The sequence below is a fragment of the Macrotis lagotis genome, chromosome 1 (assembly GCF_037893015.1).
Source record: "Macrotis lagotis isolate mMagLag1 chromosome 1, bilby.v1.9.chrom.fasta, whole genome shotgun sequence".
NCBI classification, from domain to species: Eukaryota; Metazoa; Chordata; class Mammalia; order Peramelemorphia; family Peramelidae; genus Macrotis; species Macrotis lagotis.
This window is the reverse complement of record NC_133658.1, coordinates 292,499,843-292,520,299: the sequence shown is the minus strand read 5'-3', so window position 1 is coordinate 292,520,299 and position 20,457 is coordinate 292,499,843. Positions and strand designations below refer to the sequence as shown.

Below are 20,457 nucleotides of genomic sequence, written 5' to 3'. Positions count from 1 at the left end.
TCCTACGCCGGGGTCTTAAAGGGGCAGCTGGGGGGGGGGCGGGGGCCGGCCGGGCGCTCCACTGCGGGGCTCCGCGGAGCGCGGCGCGGCAGGCTGCGGCCCCTTTAAGAGACGCCGCAGCGCAGGTCGCCGCGCCGCAGGTCGGCGCGCCGGAGGTCGGAGCCTGCAGGGGCCGGAGGCGGGCGGGCGCCGAGCGGGCGACATGCGGGCGGGCCGCTGGCTGGTCCCGGGGCTGTCCCTGGCCCTCGGGGCCGGGCTGGGGGCGGGCGCCGTGGCCTGGCCGAACAGAGAGGCGCCCCCGGGCGCGGGGGGGCTTTGGAGCCGGCTCCCCGTGCGGCCGCTGGCCGCGGCGGCCGCAGGGCCCGTGGTGCCGGCGGGGGGCGCGGCCGAGCTGGCCAAGTACGGGCTGCCGGGGCTGGCGCAGCTCAAGAGCCGCGAGTCGTACGTGCTGTGCTACGACCCGCGCAGCCGCAGCGCGCTGTGGGTCATCGAGCAGCTGCGGCCCGAGCGCCTGCGCGGCCCCGGCGACCGCCAGACCTGCGGCTTCCAGGAGGACGACTCGGTGCACGTCTACCACCGCGCCACCAACGCCGACTACCGCGGCAGCGGCTTCGACCGCGGCCACCTGGCGGCCGCCGCCAACCACCGCTGGAGCCAGAAGGCCATGGACGACACCTTCTACCTGAGCAACGTGGCGCCGCAGGTCAGCGCGGGGCCGGGGCGGGGCGGGGCCTCGGGAGGCGGGGCGGGGCCGGGGCGGGGCCTCGGGGGCCGAGGGAGGGGGCGGGGCGGGGCCTCGGGGGCAGGCAGCTGTGCCCAGCTGTGCCCTGCCTGTGTGCCCCCGGCGCCGCAGCGACCTTTCACGCGTGCCTGCGCTGCGGAGCCCCCCTTGCCCTTCCCCACCCCATCCAGGCCTGGCCCGAGGGGCCGAGGCGGGCGCTCCTGGGGGCGGGCCTGAAGCCCCAGCACGCTCCGGCACGGCCTCCTCTTTCCACCCTTCTTTAGGTCCCGCATCTCAACCAGAACGCCTGGAACAATTTGGAGAAGTATTGCAGAAGCTTGACCAAAAGCTTCCACAATGTCTACGTTTGCACCGGTCCCCTCTTCCTGCCCAGGTGAGCTCTGTGGAGGGTGGGGGGCTTCCTAGCCGAGGGGGCTTTGCCCCGAGAAGGGAGAGATCCTGACCCATCGCCTCTGATGCCAGTCTAGGCCTCTGCCCCCCATCCCTCCCTTCTCCACCTCACCTGGGTGCAGCCAAGCATCGAGTGCTGGCCTGAGCTGCAGAGGCCCTGTCTGATCCTGCCGTGGCGGCTCTGTTGAACCGAGGCCTATCGTTCCTCCGCATCCCCACTGCCTTCTCTTTCTCTCTTTCTCTCTCTCTCTCTCTCTCTCTCTTTCCCTCCCTCTCTCCATCTCATCTTTGCTTTGACTTCTAGTTCCTCAGAGTTTAGCCACATCACCATTACCCTGTTCCACCCCCACTTTCTTCCTTTCCCAGTCTTGACCCTAGAGTCAGGAAGACTCCTAAATCCAATCTCAGACCCTTACTAGCTGGGTGACCCTGGACCAGCCACTTAACTCTACCTCAATTTCCTCATCTGTAAGATGATCTGGAGAAGGAAATAGCAAACCATTTCAGTATCTTTTCCAAGAAAACCCCAAATGAAATTAGGAAGACTCTGAAGCGACTGAAGAAAAGTTAATGAATTGAACCTGATACTGTCTTCTTAAAACCCTTGTTCCATTTGATGCTTCTCAACCTGGTATTACTTCCTCATCCTCCTCCATTCTTATTCACTTGTTGCTTAATGGTACCTGAGGAAGCCACAGCCATTCTGAGTCCAGGATAAATCTGTTGTTGAATCTCAGTTGGGCCTTCAAAGCTTAAGACAATCCTTTTACTATTCTCATTCCCCACAGCAGTTTTCTACACTTTTTCATAACCTCTCCCCCACCCATTTATTTTCTCTTTGTTCCGTCCCTTCTTATATGATAGAGTCCTTTGTCATCACTCACTCTTGACTGAAACCCCGATGAAGTGATGCTTCTGGAAGACACCAACTCTGATACTTTCTATCTCCTCCAGCAGCTTTTCCCCACACTTATGTTCTCTGTAATCTACAGTCTTTTACTATTTATTGATTCCTTCCTGCTGCCTTCAAACAGGCCAGTATCTCCCCCATCTTTAAAAATAACTTTACCCTACCATCCTCCTCAAACTGTCAAACAAAACTTTCCTCTCTTTCTCCGTCAAAATTCTCTCACTTTTCCTTTCTTTTTTTTACTCTTTGTAGTCTAGCTGTTGACCTCACCTTTCATATGAAGCTCATCATATGAAAACCAAATTACAAATGATCTCTCTAAATTGCCAAATCAAGAGCATTTTCTCAGAAACTGCTTCTCCTTGGATTTTCAGTGGCATTTGACACTTGATCATAGTTTCCCCTGGATTTTTATGACTATTTTATGACTGTTATTTTCCCCAGACTTCCAGTCTAAGCCAGGCTTGAGAAGCCCACTACATCTCCTTGTATCTTTCTTAGTTCTGGTGGAAAGCACCACCATCCTTCTAGTCACCTTGTATAAAACCTCAAGTCTTCTGAATTTTGCCTCCACAAATTTGACACATCTTAGGTTACATACTAGATAGTGTGCTGGTGGACTGAAAGATCCAAGTTAAAATTCTGCCTAAGACATCTGTGAGCTGTATGGTCCTGGGCAAGTCACTTAACCTTGCTTAACCTTAATTTCATCTGCAAAATGGAACTAATAGAATCTATTTCCCAGGGTGGTTTATAAGGATCAAATGAGACAAGACAAATTCACTAAATGTAAACTTTTAAAGTACTACATAAATGCCAGCTATCATTATCATTATCATCATTATTATTATTATTATTTTCACATTAAATCCTCTTCTCTCTATTCACATGGTGACCCCTTTAGTTCAGGGTGCCATCACTTCTCTCCTGGATTATTTCAGTGTCTTTCTAATTAATCTCCTTGCCTGAAGTCTTTCTCCTCTGCAATCCATCCTCCGCACAACTTCCAAAGTTTTTTTCTTAAAGCTCAATTCTGACCTAACCTCTCCATTCCTCCAAAACCTCCAAAGTTTCCTGTGACTTTAGGGTCATGTTTAACCCATGTTTGACATTCACAACTCCTCATATCATGGCTCTATCATACCTTTCCAGTCTTATCACATGGTCCTTTCCTTCACACTCTCTATAATCCAGCCAAACACACCTTCTTGCTGAGTGACTTTCCATTGCCTTTCCCCAGGCTTTTTGCACAGAACTTATCCATCCCACTTGCGTCTAATTCATTCTTCCCCTCTTAGAATGTCTAATTTCCTTCAGAACTGGGATGAGATCTTTCTTGATTTGCTATCTAATTACTTTTTCTGTATTTAATCACTTTGTAGAGTGCCTGGAGTGCCCTGACAAGGTTGACCACCATTTTGTTATAGTTCCAACTTTTTATGAGAGCTTGAGTGAATTTAGGGGGAGAATACATTCTCTTGGGGCAGCTTGGTGGTGCAGTAGATAGAGCATCAGCCCTGGAGTCAGGAGTACCTGAGTTCAAATCTGGAAACAGACACTTAATAATTGCCTTATGACCTTGGGCAAACCACTTAACCCCATTGCCTTAAATTGTTAAAAAAAAAAAAAGAATGAGAATGCGTTCTCTTACTACTGTGAACCTGAGCTCAAGCAGTGTGCTTCCCTTCTATTCAAAATCAATATTCCCAATAAGAATATCTTTAACTTTTTTAAACAAATATTATCTTTCCTTTTCACTGCTCTACTTTCTCTCCCCAACATTGAACCAAAAAAAACCCTCTTTTAACAGATTTGTATACTCTAACCAAATAAATTCCTACATTGACCTTGTCCAAAAAATGTACATCTCACTCTGCATTTTCAGTCCATTACCAGGAATTGGGTGGCATGTTTTATCTTAAATCCTTTAGAGCTGGGATTTATCATTGGATAGATCAAATTCTTAAGTCATTCAATTTGTTTTTCTTTATAACATTGTTGTCATTATATAAATTTGTTCTCCATATCTCAATGTAAGTCAACAGTTTATAGATCTTAAACAGATTTTCTCCAAAACTGTCCATTTTATTATTATGATATGCTGATGTTCTATTAAATTCATAATCTACAACATGTTTAGTCAGTCTTCAATAAATATTCTCTTAGTTTTCCAATTTTAAGTTATGAAGAAATTGGCTATAAATATATTTGGACATATGAATCCTATATCTCTGATTTATTTAGGGGAATATAGGCCCAGAAGTGATAAAATATTTTAGTCTAGCACATTTTAGTAACTTTTAGTGTGTAGCTACAAAGTATTTTTCAGAATGGTTACAACAATTCCCAGTTTCATCAAGAGTGAAATTTAGCGTCCATGTATTCCTTCAACCTCACCAACAATTTTCATCTTTCTTTTTTGTCATCTTTGTCAATCTCAAAATGCTTTAATTTGCATTTCTCTATGATTTTTGAGCATTTTTTCATTAGGTTGTTGATAGTTTGGATTTCTTCCTTTGAAATCATCTGTTTATATTCTTTGACCATTCCTCTATTGGGGAAGGAATCTTAGTCTTATAAATCAGTGAGACCTATCAGGAAACTTGCTATGAAGATTATTTTTTTAGATTTTTGCAAGGCAGATGGGATTAAGTGGCTTGCCCAAGGCCACACAGCTAGGTAATCATTAAATATCTGAGGACACATTTGAACTCTGGTACTCCTGACTCCAGGGCCACTGCCTCACCTAGCTTGCCCCTTATAAAGATTTTTTTAAATCAAGTTAGCCTTTTAAATTTTAGTTGATTTAGATTAATTTTGTGCAAAAATTTTTCAATTTTATATAATCAAAATTGTCTTATCTCCTGTGATCCACTCTGTCCCTAGTTTGGTCATGAACTCTTCACTTCTCTATAGATTTGAAAGGTAATTTCTTTGCTACTGTAATGTGCTCATGATAGAGTTTTTTCCATTTAAGTCATATATCAGTTTGAGATTATCTTGACATGTGTACAGTGTAACATGTTGGCCTGTATTTCAACCTGCTTTCTAGTTTTTCCCTTAGTCTTTGCCAAATGATGAGGTATTTTCTTAATAACTGTGATCTATGTGTTTAGTTTTTTGTTCAGTTGTTTGATTTAATTGTCATGATTCTGAATACATTAATTTAGGTCAATATTGTCATTTTTATTATATGAACTTATCCGACCCATGAGCAGTTAATATTTCTCCAATTTTTAAAGTTTGTCTTTATTACTACAAATAATGTTTTATAGCTGGATTCATATAATTCTTGGGAGGAGCTGGTAATAGACTTACAAATATTTTTGTAACTTCTGTAGGTTTTTCTAATGCAGTTCTCTTTCTAGCTCTTCTTGCTAGGTTTTATTGATAATATGGGAATTATGCTGATTTATATGGATTTATTTTTATATTTTTCAACTTTGCCAAATTTATTGGGGGGGTTTTAATTTCATTTAAGGCAATGGGGTTAAGTGACTTGCCCAAGGCCACACAACTAGCTTAATTCTTAAGTGTCTAAGGTCAAATTTAAATTCAGGGGGCTGCTAGGTGGGGTGGTGTAGTGGATAAAGCAGTGGCCCTGGAGTCAGGAGTACCTGCTTTCAAATCCAGTCTCAGACACTTGATAATTACCTAGCTGTGTGGCCTTGGGCAAGCCACTTAACTCCATTTGCCTTGCAAAAGCCTAAAAAAAAAAAAACACTATCTGAACTCAGGTCCTGCAGCCTCCAGGGCTGGTGTTCTATTCACTGACACCCAGTTGCCCCTTGAATTTATTGTTTTAATTAATTTCATTTGTCTTTAGAGTTTTGAGTATAGATCATCCTATCATCTACAAAAAGTAATAGTATTGTTTTCTTCTTTGCCTATGCTTATTTCCTAGATTTCTTTCTTGACTTCTTGTTAGCATTTCTAGGACTACATTAAATTGTAGTGGCAATAATGGGCATTCTTGCTTTTTCTCTTCATCTTATTGGAAAAGTCTCTAACTTTTCTCCATTGCATAGAATGTTTACTCTTGGTTTTAGATAAATGTTATAAAGCATATTAAGAAAAAGTCAATTTCATTCCTGTACTTTCTAGCATTTTTAACGGAAATAGGCAGTGAATTTTGTCAAAAGCCTTTCCAGTGTCTCTTGACATAATCTTGAGGTTTTAATTATTTATTATATTTTATTAACATTTATTGTTATTTATAATCTTCCATATGTGGAATCAGTTCTATATTTTTGTTTGTTTGTCTTTGCCAAGGCAGTGGGAGGTAGTTGCCTATGGTCACACAGCTAGGTAATTAATTATTAAATGTCTGAAGGCAAATTTGAACTCAGGTCCTTCTGACTCCAGGGCTAGTTAACTCTATTCACTGTGCCACCTAGCAGATTAACTATTAAAATATTTTTAACCTTATTAATAATTTCCTTAATTTTTAAATTTCTACTTTTTTTTTGTTGAGTTGGAGGGGTTTGATAAGTTCTTGTTCAAGTTGTTTAGATTTGTGCCCAATTAATTTATTCTTTTTCTCTTTAGTTGAAGAACTCATTTGGAGATATAAATATAAATAAATAATATAAATAAATATTTCTCTAAGAAATGTATTAGCTACCTTCCATGAGTTTTGGTATTTTGTCTGTTATGATTTTCTCTGAAATTTTCTATTTCTATGTATTCTCTGAGTTACTAAGTTATTTAGAATTCTGTTAGTTTTCAATTACTTGTTCTTTCTTCAAAGCCACTTTAATATAATTTTTAATGCATTGTGATTACCAAATGATGTTTAGTATTTCTGCTTTTCTACGTTTTTATGAGGTCTTTTTTATCCAATATATGGTCATTTTTTAAAAAATTCCTTTCTATTCAGTAATAGCAGAGATTAATGATAATAATGATAGCTAGCATTTATATAATGCTTACTATGTGAACGTGCTCACTGCTTTACAAATCTCATTTGAGCCTCTCATCAACCTGGGAGATAGGTTATTTCCATTTGTTCATCTCTGAAGAAGTCAATTCTTTATGTCCTTTACATTTTAATTTAATAGTTTTTTTTTCATAATAGCTCATTTTCTGCCACTTTCAATAATTAAGTGAATTCCATGCACAAAAAGGACTGACTACCTAACTTTGTATTTTCATGTATTTGTATATATTGGTTGTTCAAAAGAAAGTGAACTCCTTAAGGGCAGGGACTGTTTTCACTTTTGTATTTGTGTCCCTGTTGTTAGCCCAGGAAATAGCAATAGTAGGAGCTTAATAAACAGTCTATTGATCACTCAATTGCCATCACCCTGCTTCAGTTTTCTTGTTATAAAATAAGGGATTTTGACTAGATGGTGGAACTTGAGAGTGGATAGGAGGGGGAAAGGCTGGGGAAGCAGAGAGAAGAATGGAACCAAGATGTAGGAGTACCAAGAAGCAGAACAAAAAGCTCCCATTTCCCCCTCCATCCCCACCCCCACCCCACCCCCCAAAAACAACCTAACAACCTTCACCACAAAAGAAAAATCCCCTCCAAGCATTTTTTTTAAGTTTTTTTTTTTTGCAAGGCAAATGGGGTTAAGTGGCTTGCCCAAGGCCACCAGCTAGGTAATTATTAAGTGTCTGAGGGCAGGCCAGTGCTCTATCCACCACACCACTTAGCCACCACATTTCCCCCCCCCCACAAGCATCTTAAGACGATACTAGTCTGATGCTTGGTGGGAGAATCCAAGAAAAGTCATGGTGAGTTATTTTTCCAGTCTAGGACTGGATCAGAGAGACTGGATCTGATCAGGATTGTAAGTCCTTGTTGAGGAGCATTCCAGAAGAGGAAAGAAGATGTGAGGAATGAGAGAATCTCCTGGATAGAACCTTACCAGGGCATTGAGTGTCAGGCATAAGAATGGGAGCCAATAGGAAACTTTAATGTCTACCCAGTTCACAGAGTGACAGATCAAGGACACATTGATATTGGGAAATGGTTCCAGGTTAGGGAGTAGCCAAGAGACCTGATGTGGCTCACATTCTAAGACAGCAGTTTGGTTTTTTTAGGCTTTTTTTTTTTTGCAAGGCAAATGGGGTTAAGTGGCTTGCCCAAGGCCACACAGCTAGGTAATTAAGTGTCTGAGGACGGATTTGAACTCCAGGACCAGTGCTTTATCCCCTGCGCCACCTAGCTGCCCCTACAGAACAGTTTAATTTCCAACTTCTAGCACATCCTGATAACTGCAGAGGAATAACCAGGGTAGAAATACCAGAGCAGAGGGAAACCTGTGGTTCTGTCCCTCCAATCAACAGAGCTTCCTGGGTAGATGAGATTGATTTCAGTATAGCATCATTTTACACTAACTCAGATCTAAATCCAGATCAGGAGCTTAAACTTCAGCTTTTCAAGAGGAAGGAGGAGGAGAGTTAGGGACTGGGGAAGCAATCAGATTTTGTCCTGAATCAGATCGTTTTGGGAGCACTAAAATCCTGTAGGGTTCCCAGCCTGAGCTGCCTCTGAGATACTGAAAACAACACTCAAAACTCTAATAAAGCAGTAATAGAATCAACCCAGATCTTTCCTCTAGAAGTGCATAGAGTCCAGCCATAATAGCAAGTTTGAAATCAGAACAGTAGGGTAAAAAGAATGAGTAAACAGAAAAAGAATCTCATGATATGCTATGGTGATAGGAGACAAAATACCAAAACATCTTTAAGCAAATCCTCAAAGAATAACACAATTTGAACACAATTTCAATTAGAATTCCTAGAAGAAAGGAAGAAAGTGTTTAAAATTTTATAAATTAAATGAGAACTCTAGTAAAAATAAATTTTGGGGTCCTTGCCCAGAGTCCAGTTGTCACAGTTGGTGGGGAGCTCTAGTTGCCAAAATGCTGCGGAACTTGCTGGCTCTTCGCCATGTTACCTCCAGGACCATAAATGTTGCCCCAGTCAGACAGTTTAAAAACAAAGTTCCAGAAAAGCAAAAGTTATTCCAGGAAGATGATAGCATTCCAGTGCACCTAAAAGGTGGAGTAGGAGATGCCCTACTATATAGAGCCACCATGTTGTTTTCAGTTGTTGGAACAGTTTATGCCCTTTATCAGCTTGGCATGGCTTCATTTCCCAAGAAACAGAATTGACTCAAGTTTGCCTCCATTGGAATCAGTTGATTAAATTTCATGCAACCTTCCAGGGAACAATATGTGATAAATAGCTGAGTTCATTTTGGGGATCAATATTTATTGAGCTGTACTAACTGCAATCAATAAAGCAGTTTTACCTTGAAAAAAAATAAATTTTGGGAAAAAATGGAAGAAACCATTGGAAAGAGAATTAACAGCTTGACATAAGAGGCATACTTTGCTCAAGCAACAAACTTCCTAAAAATTAGAATGATCCACATAGAAACTTATGTCACAAAACTAAAGTCTAAAGTCAAAAAAAAAAAAAGATATTATAAGGTTTCTCATTGCAAAAACAACTGACCTGGGAAACATCCAGGAGGCAAGGAGTGGGAAACAAGATCATTGAACTACTTTGGCTTACCAAAAAAAGCCTAGACCCCATCTTAAATAAACAAGGAAAAAACTCCAGATCTCTTCGAGCCAGATTACAAAGTGGAAACAGAAACCACTGGTCATTTTCTAAGAAACCCTCAAATAAAAACTCCCAGGAATAATATGGCTAAATATAGGCCTTCTAGGTTTTAAAATTTTGTTTAGTTTTTTTTTAAGGCAATGGGATTAAGTTAACCTGCTCATGGTCATACAGCTAGACAAATTATTAAATGTCTGAGACCAAATTTGTTTTTTTAGGTTTTTGCAAGGCAAATGGGGTTAAGTGGCTTGCCCAAGGCCACACAGCTAGGTAATTATTATTAAGTGTCTGATGAGACCAAATTTGAACTCAGGTCCTCCTGACTCCATATCTGGTGTTCTATCCACTGCACCACCTAGGTGCCCCAAAAATCTGACCTTTTAATGAAACAGTGGCCTCCCAAGAATTCTGGATGAAAAGGCTGAGCTGCATAAAATCTTTGAAGTTTGAGCACAAGAATTAATCATAAAAAAGTAAATATGAATAAAACAATCAAAAGGCGTTTAAATTAGGATAAACTGTTTACATTCAAATATGGGGAGATGTTTATGTCCCCTAGGAATCCTAACATCATCAGGGATGAAAGGAGTCAAACAAGTTTTGAGAGAAAAGGATAGTGGGGGTGGGGTGTTAGGGAAAATTTCATCAAATGATCTGGGTACACAAGTTGACATCTATACAAGTAAAGAGGGGGTTGGAAGGGAGTGAATAACTTTTGGCCCAAACTCTCTTCTGACCTGATCAAAAAAAGAAAGAATACATATATTGTTGAATGCAGAAATAAATTTAACTGCACAGGAAAATAGGATGGGAAGGAGTAAAGGGGGAATTATAGGGAGGGTGGATAAAAGGAGTGATTAGATGTAAGCAAAACAAACTCAAATGTAAAATGAATGTTAAAACAAAAAGCTATTGTTAAGGTAGCAAAGAATGGGAATCTGAGAGGGTGCCCATAAATTGGGAAATAGTTAAACAAATTATTGTATATAAATGTGATGAAAGTCTATTGTACTGTAAGAGATTATGAAAGGGATGGTTTTAGAGAAGCCTGGAATGAGTTATATGAACAGTTGTAGAGTGGACTGAACAAAATCAAGAGAATAGTTTATATCATTACAACAATATAGTAAAGACAAACAACTTTGAAATAATTAGGGACTCTATGTAATGACCAATCATAATTGCACTTGACTAATGATAAAACATGAGACCCATCACCTAACAGAGCTAAAGACTGAGTCCTAAATGAGACATTTTTTAAATATGGCCAATGCATAATTGTTTTTCTTAATCATCCATGTTTGTAACGGTTTTTGTTTTCATTCTAAACTGGGCAGCAAGGGGATGTTGGCATGGGTGAGAGAGAAAAGGTGGATTTTTGCTGATTGAAACAAGAAAATAAAATTTTTAAAAACCAATAAAGGAATCCTTGGTTCCTTCTGAAGACAAATGTCTTTCTTGTTAGCTCAAACTACTGTTGAGTCATTGCCAAAGTAACTAGTCTTGGTTTCTATCATCAGATCACACCCAGGCTTTTGGGCTTTGCTTACTCCCTTTGTCCATCCTCTTCAGTCTTAACCTCAAATTTATATTCTGTTTTAGCTCCTCAGCTATCCCTTTCCCAGGTTCTCTAGTACCTCACTGTACATGAGGGAGACTCCTGGCGCCTATAATATATCTAACATTTATTTAGCACTTCAGGGTTTCAAAATACTTTACATATGAATATGTTTAGTCCTCACAACTACTTTCAGAGTAGCTATTGGTAACCCCATTTTGCAGATGAGGAAACTAAAACTGAACAAAGATAGGTTAAGTGTCTGAGACTGGATTCAAACTCAGGTTTGTCCTGACTCGAAATCCAGTGCCTCATGAACTTTGTCTTAAAGATCTTGATAAATGATGAAAAGTTTTGAGTACAGGTCCTGCATTATTAGCACCATACTAGCTAAGTTCTGAAAAGCACATCCTAGAAGATTGGCTAGTAAGGGATGGCATTTTTTGACTAAGACAAATTATAAATATTGTCTGATACAGAGCAGATGAGTTGTGATCTGCATACAAGCAGAAGACACCCTGCATTAGTGAAATCTTGACTCCCTGGTGTATTCATGCACCAGGTGAGTTGGGCTAAATGACTCCTGAATTCTTTTCTAAATCCAAAATCTGTGATTCTTCATAGAAGTTGCCTTCTCGGGGCCTGTCCAGGAAGCCTTTCTTCTTTTATTTTTATTTTGCTTATAATTTATTTTTTAATAAATATTTTATTTGTTTTACAATTATATACAATAGTAGTTTCTACCAATCATTTTTTTTGCAAGGTTTTGAATTTTGCAATTTTCCCCCTCCCTCCTCCCTTTCCTCCCACCAACAGAAGGCAGTCTGATAGTCTTTACATTGTTTCCCTGATATGCATAGAGCAATATTAAATGTGTTGAGAGAAAAAAGATATCCTTAAAGAAGAAAGGAAATAGTAGGAATAGCAAAATTATTTAATACTTAAGATAACTTTTTTTTTTTTAAGGTTTTTGCTAGGCACTGGGGTTAAGTGGCTTGCCCAAGGCCACACAGCTAGGTAATTATTAAGTGTCCGAGACTGGATTGGAACTCAGGTACTCCTGACTCCAGGGCCGGTGCTTTATCCACTGCGCCACCTAGCCTCCCCAAGATAACTTTTTAAAACTTAAGTTTGGGGCGGCTAGGTGGCACAGTGGATAGAGCACCAGCCCTGGAGCAGGAGTGCCTGAGTTCAAATCCAGCCTCAGACACTTAATTACCTAGCTTTATGGCCTTGGGCAAGCCACTTAAGCCCATTTGCCTTGCAAAAACCTAACAAAAAAAAAAACAAAAAAACTTAATAATGTTTGGTCTTCATTCAAATTCCACAGTTCTTTCTCTAGATATTGATGGTATTGTTCATCACAAATTCCCCCCAAATTGTCCCTGATTGTTGCACTGATGGAGTGAGCAAATCCGTCAAAGTTGATCAAGGTTGATGCACCTTATTGCTAAGGTGTACAATGGTCTTCTATTTCTACTCTCCTCACTCAGCATTAGTTCATGCAAGTCTTTCCAAGGTTCTCTAAAATCCCAACCCTCCTGATTTCTAATAGAACAATAATGTTCCATTACATAAATTTATTACAATTTATTTAGCCATTCCCCAATTAATGGACATCCCCTTAATTTACAATTCTTTGCCAGTACAAACAGGACTGTTATAAATATTTTTGTACATGTGGGGTTTTTATCCTTTTTCATGATCTTTTCAGGATACAGACCCAGTAGTGGTATTGCTGGATCAAAGGATATCCACATTTTTATTGTCCTTTGAGCATAATTAGGACTAGCCATTTTTTAGCATAATTTCTGACTAGCCATTCCATCATTCTCCAGGCATTGTCTTCAGCCACCACCAACTCCACAACAGTTGCCTTATCCCTACCTTGGCACCTCCCTTCCAGCCCCAAGCTTTCTAGCTGCCATATCTTCCTGATACTCTGGGATAACTTCACTTTCAGGCCCTGTAGATCATGTTAACTAACCTACCTGAAATCATTCTGCAATGATTAACATGCACCTAGGAGGTAATACAGTGCCAGACATGTATTATGATTCTTTATAAACGCTTGTTTCCTATTCTCTCTCTTCCTTATTCTTCCCAATGAATCCATCCCCCCCCCCATCAGCCATTGCTCAAACCCCATTCTTGGTCCCTGACTGACTGCTGCTCTGTTCCCATTCAATGTAACCCTCTAAAACTACCCAACACTTCCACTGGGCTCTCTGGAACACTTACTCCATAAGTAACAAGCCAGATAACATCTTTTCTTGATCCTTCTATCTTCCTCTCGCTGAACCCTGACTCTGCCCTGATGACAAAACTTCCCTGGCCACTTATAGGTCATGGTGGGGAAATTGAAATACTCCTTGCCTACCCACTGCTACTTCTACACTCTCCCTCTAGCACCATCTCTGAGTAACCTCTCCTTCTTTGAAGTTCATTCAGCCCATATTATAACCTATTCTGCTGCCCCCAAGATCTTAACTTTCTTTCCTCAATCCTACCTCAGCTACAAAGAGAGGATCATATCATTGATCCTTTCACAGAAATGTATCATTTTCATGTTCAGTAATTCTAAAATTCTTAGATTTGACCATAATCTGTTGTCACTCTACCTTGCAATTCCAGAACCTGTTCGTTAATTTTTTTCAGGCATTCATGGATAAGTGACTTGCCTAGGATGTCACAGATACCAGTTGTGACTGAGGCTGAATTTGAACTCAGGTCTGCTTGGCTCTAAGGCCATAGTCTGTCCACTTGAATGTCACTTTTAGTTACCCCCATTCTTTATTCTTACCATGAAATCTAATCTCTCCACCCTTCTGTTCTTTTCCAAGCCATTAATCCTGTACTAACTGCACTCCTCTCCCCATCCTATCTTGATCTCTTGGTGAACCAGCTCAACTTCACAAGGTCCTGTTCTCTGGAATTCCATGTCCTCTCATCTAGTTGAAGGTCTTGTTCTGTCAAGACCATCATCATCACTTGCCTTCTCTACTAATGCGCTGCTGAAAGTATCCTTCCTTCTGAACTCAACAATCCTTTATTATTGCTGAAGGTAATCCTTCTAGTCACAGGCAGGGAACTGTGCATCCTGAACTCACTCTTAACCACCACATCCAATTTGCCAAGTCCTGTTGTTTTTACATTTCTAGTACATGCCCCTTCTCTCCTTTGAAATTGCTATCATTATCACAGAGCAGACTTTTATCTCTCCCCACCACCACCCCAAGCTATTGCAAGAGTCTACTTTTGGACCTCCCAAAATCTATTCCATCCTTTTTTTCAGCTCTCAAATTAATCTTTGGAAAGAGTAAGTCCAAGCCTATCAGTCTCTCTCTCCCCCCACCCCCATTCAATCAACACTGTAAGTTGAAAAATAAAATCTTCTATTTGACTTTTGAAATTGTCCCCTCATCTTTGATGGAGAATAATCTGTATCCAGAAAAAGAATTGTGGAATTTGAACAAAGACCAAAAACTTACCTTTAGTTAAAAAAAAAGTCGATTATCTTCCTCTGTAATTTTTCTATCTCTTATACTTAATTTTTTTTCCTTAAGGATATGATTTCTCTCTCATCACATTCAACTTAGATCAATATATACCGTGGAAACAATGTAAAGACTAACAGACTGCCTTCTGTGGGAGGAGGGAAGCCAGATTAGGGGTGAAAATTGTAAAATTCAACATAAATAAACACACTAAAAAAAAAAAGAAATTGTCTCTTCCGTTCATGTTTTATTCCTGTAGCCCACCCCATACTCTGTTTTCCAGGGACATGGCCTCCTTGGAGAGTAGAATCTCTCCTCCTCATCTCTTCCTTCTGGTTTCCCTGATTTCCTTCAAGTTTCAGATAAAACCCCATTTTCTGCAAGAAGTTTTCCCCAGCCTTCCTTAATTTTGGTGACTTTCTCTGAAATCTTCAGTTTCCCCTTTGTATATATCTTGTTTATATATAGATGTCTGCCTGTTATCTCTGTTAGACTGTGAGCTCCCTGAGGACAGGTCTTTTGCCCTTTTTTTTTGTGTCCTCAGGATAGTCCAGCATATGTTAAAGTTTTAATATAAACTTGTTGATTTAACTAATCTAGAGGCTTTGAGAGCAGGGCCCTGGGTCCTCTGGGGACATTGTGGTGACACTCATGAATGTTTAGTGATTTTGATCCATTCTGCTCTGTCTAGGAGGGAAGCTGATGGGAAGATGTATGTGAAGTACCAGGTGATTGGCAAGAACAATGTAGCGGTCCCCACCCACTTCTTCAAGGTGCTGATCCTGGAAGCTCCTGGGGGGCAGATTGAGCTCCGTTCCTACGTGATGCCCAATGCACCTGTGGATGAAAATATCCCACTGGAGCGCTTCCTGGTTCCTATTGAAAGTATTGAGCGGGCCTCTGGGTTGCTCTTTGTGCCCAACATTCTCACCCGGACGAGCAACCTGAAGGCCATTGCCCCTGGGGCTAAATAAAGACATTGAGGAGCAGGGCAAAGGGACTTGGAGAGGGACAAGACAAGGGGCAGCTCAGAGCAGTGGATAAATTTTGAATCCTAGCTCTCCTGCTTGTCACCTGTATGACTTTGAGCAAATTATTTCCCCATCTGTAAAATGCCAAGATTCCTAGGGCTGGTGGATGGTTACCTAAACCTTTCCTATTTATTCCAGGGCATTTTTGGGGGGAGGATCACCCCCTTGGCTAGACGTCCATCCCTTGGGGCAGCTGGGTGGTACAGTGGATAGAGCACCGGCCCTGGAGTCAGGAGGACCTGAGTTCAAATCCGACCTCAGACACTGAATAATGACCTAGCTGTGTGGCCTTGGGCAAGCCACTTAACCCCATTGCCTTGCAAAAGAAAAAAAAACCCTAAAAAAAAATAGAAGTCCATCTCTACCCTTGAGTGTCTAGGCTTGTCTCTGGCTCTGGCAGACAGATCAGACAATAAGTTTTCAACTCTTTTTGGGGAGATGTATTTTCCCTAGAACTGTTGTAGGAGGTTCTCACGTACCTAAACTTATGGTGGGGAAGCATCATTGCCTGTGGCTTGTATTTTATTGAACCTATGTTTGATAAACTAGAGGTGATACTCCTCATACTCCTTGAACTAGAGTTTCATCTTTGTAATAAAGGGTTTGCTGCTGCTCCTTGTGTTTGATCTTTGGGCTACTAGACATGGAAGATGGACATACATTTAGGTACAAGAGGATCAGAAAATCCAAAGGATTCGACAGATTGGTAGTCAGCCAATGCCACTGGGCACCTTCATCACACTGATGAAAGACTACTTTGTTTCTATCCCTGTTATTTTGTCTTTTGGGGCTTCATTTTTTCTCCTGAAGAGAGTGAGTTGGTAAGACATTAAAAAGAAATACAAAATATTTTAAATTTGTTCAAACATGCATAGTGGTAAAAATCAAGATTTCTCAAGTTAATCTTTTAGCTTCAATTATAGACCAAATTACTACTTTATGTAATTAGTATAACAAAATTTACATGGAGAATATTACCAAGGAATTACGCTATGGTTGGGCCAAGAATTATATTTCATCTTGAGGAATAAGGTTGAGATATCTAGGAAACAATGATGAAAGTAGGAATGAAGTTGGTTTGCTTTTGCCAGATTTCAAATTATTAAAGTAGCATTAACAAAGGTGTTTAGTATGGGTTAAAAAATAGAAAATCTTATCATTAGAATATTTTAGCTAAGCATTACTTAGAAGGAAAACCATACTGCCCTTTAGGTTTTGATGGACAAAGAACACAAAGAATATTGGGGGAAAATCTCCTGGGAAAACTAGTTAGTATTTTAGTAGTAAATAGGTTTAGACCTATCAGGTACACCATATCCTGCAATACCAAGAAGGTGAAATGGTTAAATAAAAAATTTATACTAACAATTTAGGGGAGAGAAAAAAAGGCTAATAATCCTTCCAGCTCTTAATAAGGGATAAATTTGTAACCAGCTTTAATGCAGATAATATTATAAAAGATAAATAGATTACTTTGATTACTTGAAGAGTATTTGTAGAGTCTGTAAAAGTCTAAAATGCAAAATCTACCAGGAATTCTACAATATGATTAAAGGCCATTCTGCAGTAGATAAATGGTTTTCCTTTTTCAGACCATTCTCAGAATTATTTTAGGGAACTCACATCAGACCCAGTTCATTATCATTGAAAAATCCTAGTATTTTTATAGAAATACCTTACCCCCTCCAGAATTTGATAGCACAAAGCCTGAAAGACCTCTGAATACTTAGATCTAGCTACCATTTATTTGAAAGATTCCAGAATAAGAATGGACTTGGGAAGTAATTAGGCCCAGGATGGTAAATATGAAGTCCCCCTTCGGAGGCAGTTCAAACTTGCACTTCACTTCCAGTAATGAGTGACTCACATACATTTTTGTATTAAAAAAGATCGCATATGATCATTTCATATCTGAGTAGCTCTGTCATTTATGTTGATTTGAAATCTGCCTCTTAAATTTCCTGCCCTTGGTTCTAGTTATACTTTCTTAAGTTCTTTTAGTCCTTCAGATAAAGACTGATGATGGCTATATCTTTTTGAGGTTAAGCATCCTAATTTCTTCAGCTCTTCTTCATAGGGGTCTTAGTATTGACTTCTCTGAGTTAACTTACAGATGAACTCATTCATCAATGTCCCTTTTAAAATATGAGAGCCAGAGAATACCAAGGATGAAGTAACTGGAATTTTTCAGAAGTCTAGCTCCTAGTTAGAAATAATTAATTAGGGGTGGCTAGGTGGCACAGTGGATAAAGCACCAGCCCAGGAGTCAGGAGTACCTGGGTTCAAATCCAGTTTCTGATACTTAATAATTACCTAGCTGTGTGGCGTTGGGCAAGCCACTTAACCCCATTTGCCTTGCAAAAGCCTAAATAATAATAATAATAATTATTAATTAATTAAAAATAGGAAGGTATTAATTAGCATCTCCCCCAGGAATATCACCATGAAGACTCTCCTCCATGGTATGGGGAATGGAAAGGTTGGGGATGGATATCATTGACTGAATTTATCTTAAAAAGTTGATTTGAGGATTATGAAACTTCTATTTAGGCCTGCCCTAAACAAGATTCAGCACTCCAGAAGTCATCAAGGCAAAAACCATCACAAACTCCTTTCCTTGGACATTGGGTTTATAATCAAGGTAGCAAGAAATCTCGTTAATGTTTTTTGTTGCCATTTTGCTGAGCTAATTCACTTTGGGAAAGCTTTCTCAAGTGAAATACTCATCCAGTAATACTGCCCTTGATTGATAAATCAAATACTAATCTAGCCTGCTGTTCCTGAATGTTCAGTCTATCTTTAAACAGCCATATTCAACAGACGACCAGATAGAATTTCAAAGAGACGGACATCCAAGGAGGAACTGACAGAGAACTGTCCCACAGATAAATTCACTGAAAGGACCTGTATAAAGCTAGAACAATGATTGAGGTAATGGTGACCCTTCTGCTCATTTGTGTGTGACACGACTTAGGAAGGACATGGCTGATAAATTACAAGTCAAATAAGTATTTGGGGACTATGGGAAGATTATATAAGATTATATATAGGGTCATGCCTGACAAAATGTGGAATTTTTGAGTTTCTTAATTCAGAGATAGGTCCTGTTTTTAGGTATTAGAGGCATAAAAATGCAAGAAGAGATAGAAAGGGTAAGAAATGGCTAGATGAGCATAGAGGCAGGAAAGGAGCCTGAACAGCAGCAGCAGTTTTGACAGACATTAACAAGGCTTGCTGAGAGCCGATTGACTGGAGAAAGACAAGATTTCCCTGTAGCCAGAGAGATGGAAAACTTTTGGGGGATTTATCCAAGTCTGTTCTCTCTGGAAAAGGAATGAAAATAGGGACAGCTAGTTGGCCCAGTGGATAGAGATCCAGCCCTGGAGTCAGGAGTTCAAATGGAGCCTCACACTTAATAATTGCCTAGCTGTGTGACCTTGGGCAAGTCACTTAAACCCAGTGCATCAAACAAATAAAATTTTAAAAAAAATAAAAGGAAAAAGAATGGAAGAAGTCAAGCTTTGCCTCTATTCTTATGTGTCTTTTGTTGGGAGCCTATTTGAGAAGAGAAGGTCCCCTCACTGTCTATAAAACTGAAGTGGAAAAAGCTACCTAGAATACATTATTAGAGTGTGGCAATTTTCTGGTATTAGGGAACTGCTTTTCACTGAAAAAAATGTTAACACTTTTTCTTCATACTCCATCAAATGAAGTTGTAGGATTGAAGAGCCTGTCATTATTTCAATGTTTGAGGAAAGCAGAGAAGCAGTGTTGATTATCAGGAGACTTAGGAGGATCAGGTAGCAGAGAATTAATTTTGGTCTGCAGGTATCTAAGGAGACCAAGGACATCAATGCTTGCCTTCCTGATCACACATTGCCCTAAGTACCCGGGTCTCCCTACTCATGTCTCCCTACTAAAGTTTGTAAGTATGTGCCCACCCTCCCCAACTAGCAATATGCATTGGAGGGAAAGTGTGACTTGTGTATGCTGCATTTACAATCATTTCTGTTCCTGCTTTTATTGAGTAAATGATATGATTATGCATGCTTTTGCCTTCTATTAATTACATTTTTCTGTCTATTCTTGCTTTTGCCTTGACAGTAAAAGTTTTATCTTTAAGAGTTAATGGTGTTACGGTGTTTGATTTTGTATAAATTGCAAACTTACCAGTGTGTGGCTTAGGAGCTACAGTGGAGAGTATTCCCCGATATATATGCTAGGGCCATGACTAGCACTCTGAGAATCCCAATAGTCACTGCCTATGGTTGTAAGGAGCAGCTGGGTGGCACAGTGGATAGAGCAGCAGCCCTGGAGTTAGGAGGATCTGAGTTAAAATGTGATCTCAGACATTTGACCCTTACTGTGTGACCTTGGGCAAGTCACTTAACCCTGATTGCCTCACATCCAAGGCAGTCTCTAGTCATCCTGATCCATAGCTGGCCATTGGACCCAGATGACTTCCAGTGAGGAAAATGAGGTTGGTGGTTTTAGTATCACCTCCCTGATGTCAATGGTCTTCTTTGGGAACAAAGGACAAACATCATCATCATCATAGCCCATAGTTGTATGTGTCTCCTGGTTGATACAGCCTTGTTTTTTAGGTTTTTGCAAAGCAGTGGGGTTAAGTGACTTGCTCAAGGTCATTAGGTGTCTGAATTCAAATTTGAAGTCAAGTCCTCTTGACTCAAGAGTCAGTGCTCTAGCCACTGCGCCACCTAGCCGCCCCCATATAGTCTTTTGAACTG

At 40.4% G+C, this 20,457-nt stretch overlaps 2 protein-coding genes across 2 annotated transcripts; both read left to right on the top strand.

Annotated features, from left to right (window-relative positions):
• The first annotated feature begins 173 nt into the window (after positions 1–173).
• Positions 174–19,848, top strand: ENDOG (endonuclease G). Its single transcript, XM_074211006.1, has 3 exons — positions 174–703; positions 1,006–1,115; positions 15,370–19,848. Exons 1-3 carry the CDS (start codon positions 203–205, stop codon positions 15,650–15,652), a joined length of 894 nt encoding a protein of 297 aa, XP_074067107.1. The 5' UTR covers positions 174–202; the 3' UTR covers positions 15,653–19,848.
• On the top strand, positions 8,852–9,332 carry LOC141505279 (cytochrome c oxidase subunit 7A2, mitochondrial-like). The gene has a single exon (XM_074210983.1). The coding sequence runs from the start codon at positions 8,915–8,917 to the stop codon at positions 9,164–9,166; it is 252 nt and encodes an 83-aa protein (XP_074067084.1). The 5' UTR covers positions 8,852–8,914; the 3' UTR covers positions 9,167–9,332.
• Positions 19,849–20,457: the final 609 nt, after the last annotated feature.

Coding starts and splice junctions, on each gene's coding strand:
- ENDOG (XM_074211006.1), top strand. CDS start 203: ATGCGGGCGGGCCGCTGGCTGGTCCCGGGGCTGTCCCTGGCCCTCGGG. Junction 704..1,005: donor TGAGCAACGTGGCGCCGCAG/GTCAGCGCGGGG, acceptor ACCCTTCTTTAG/GTCCCGCATCTCAACCAGAA. Junction 1,116..15,369: donor GGTCCCCTCTTCCTGCCCAG/GTGAGCTCTGTG, acceptor TGCTCTGTCTAG/GAGGGAAGCTGATGGGAAGA.
- LOC141505279 (XM_074210983.1), top strand. CDS start 8,915: ATGCTGCGGAACTTGCTGGCTCTTCGCCATGTTACCTCCAGGACCATA.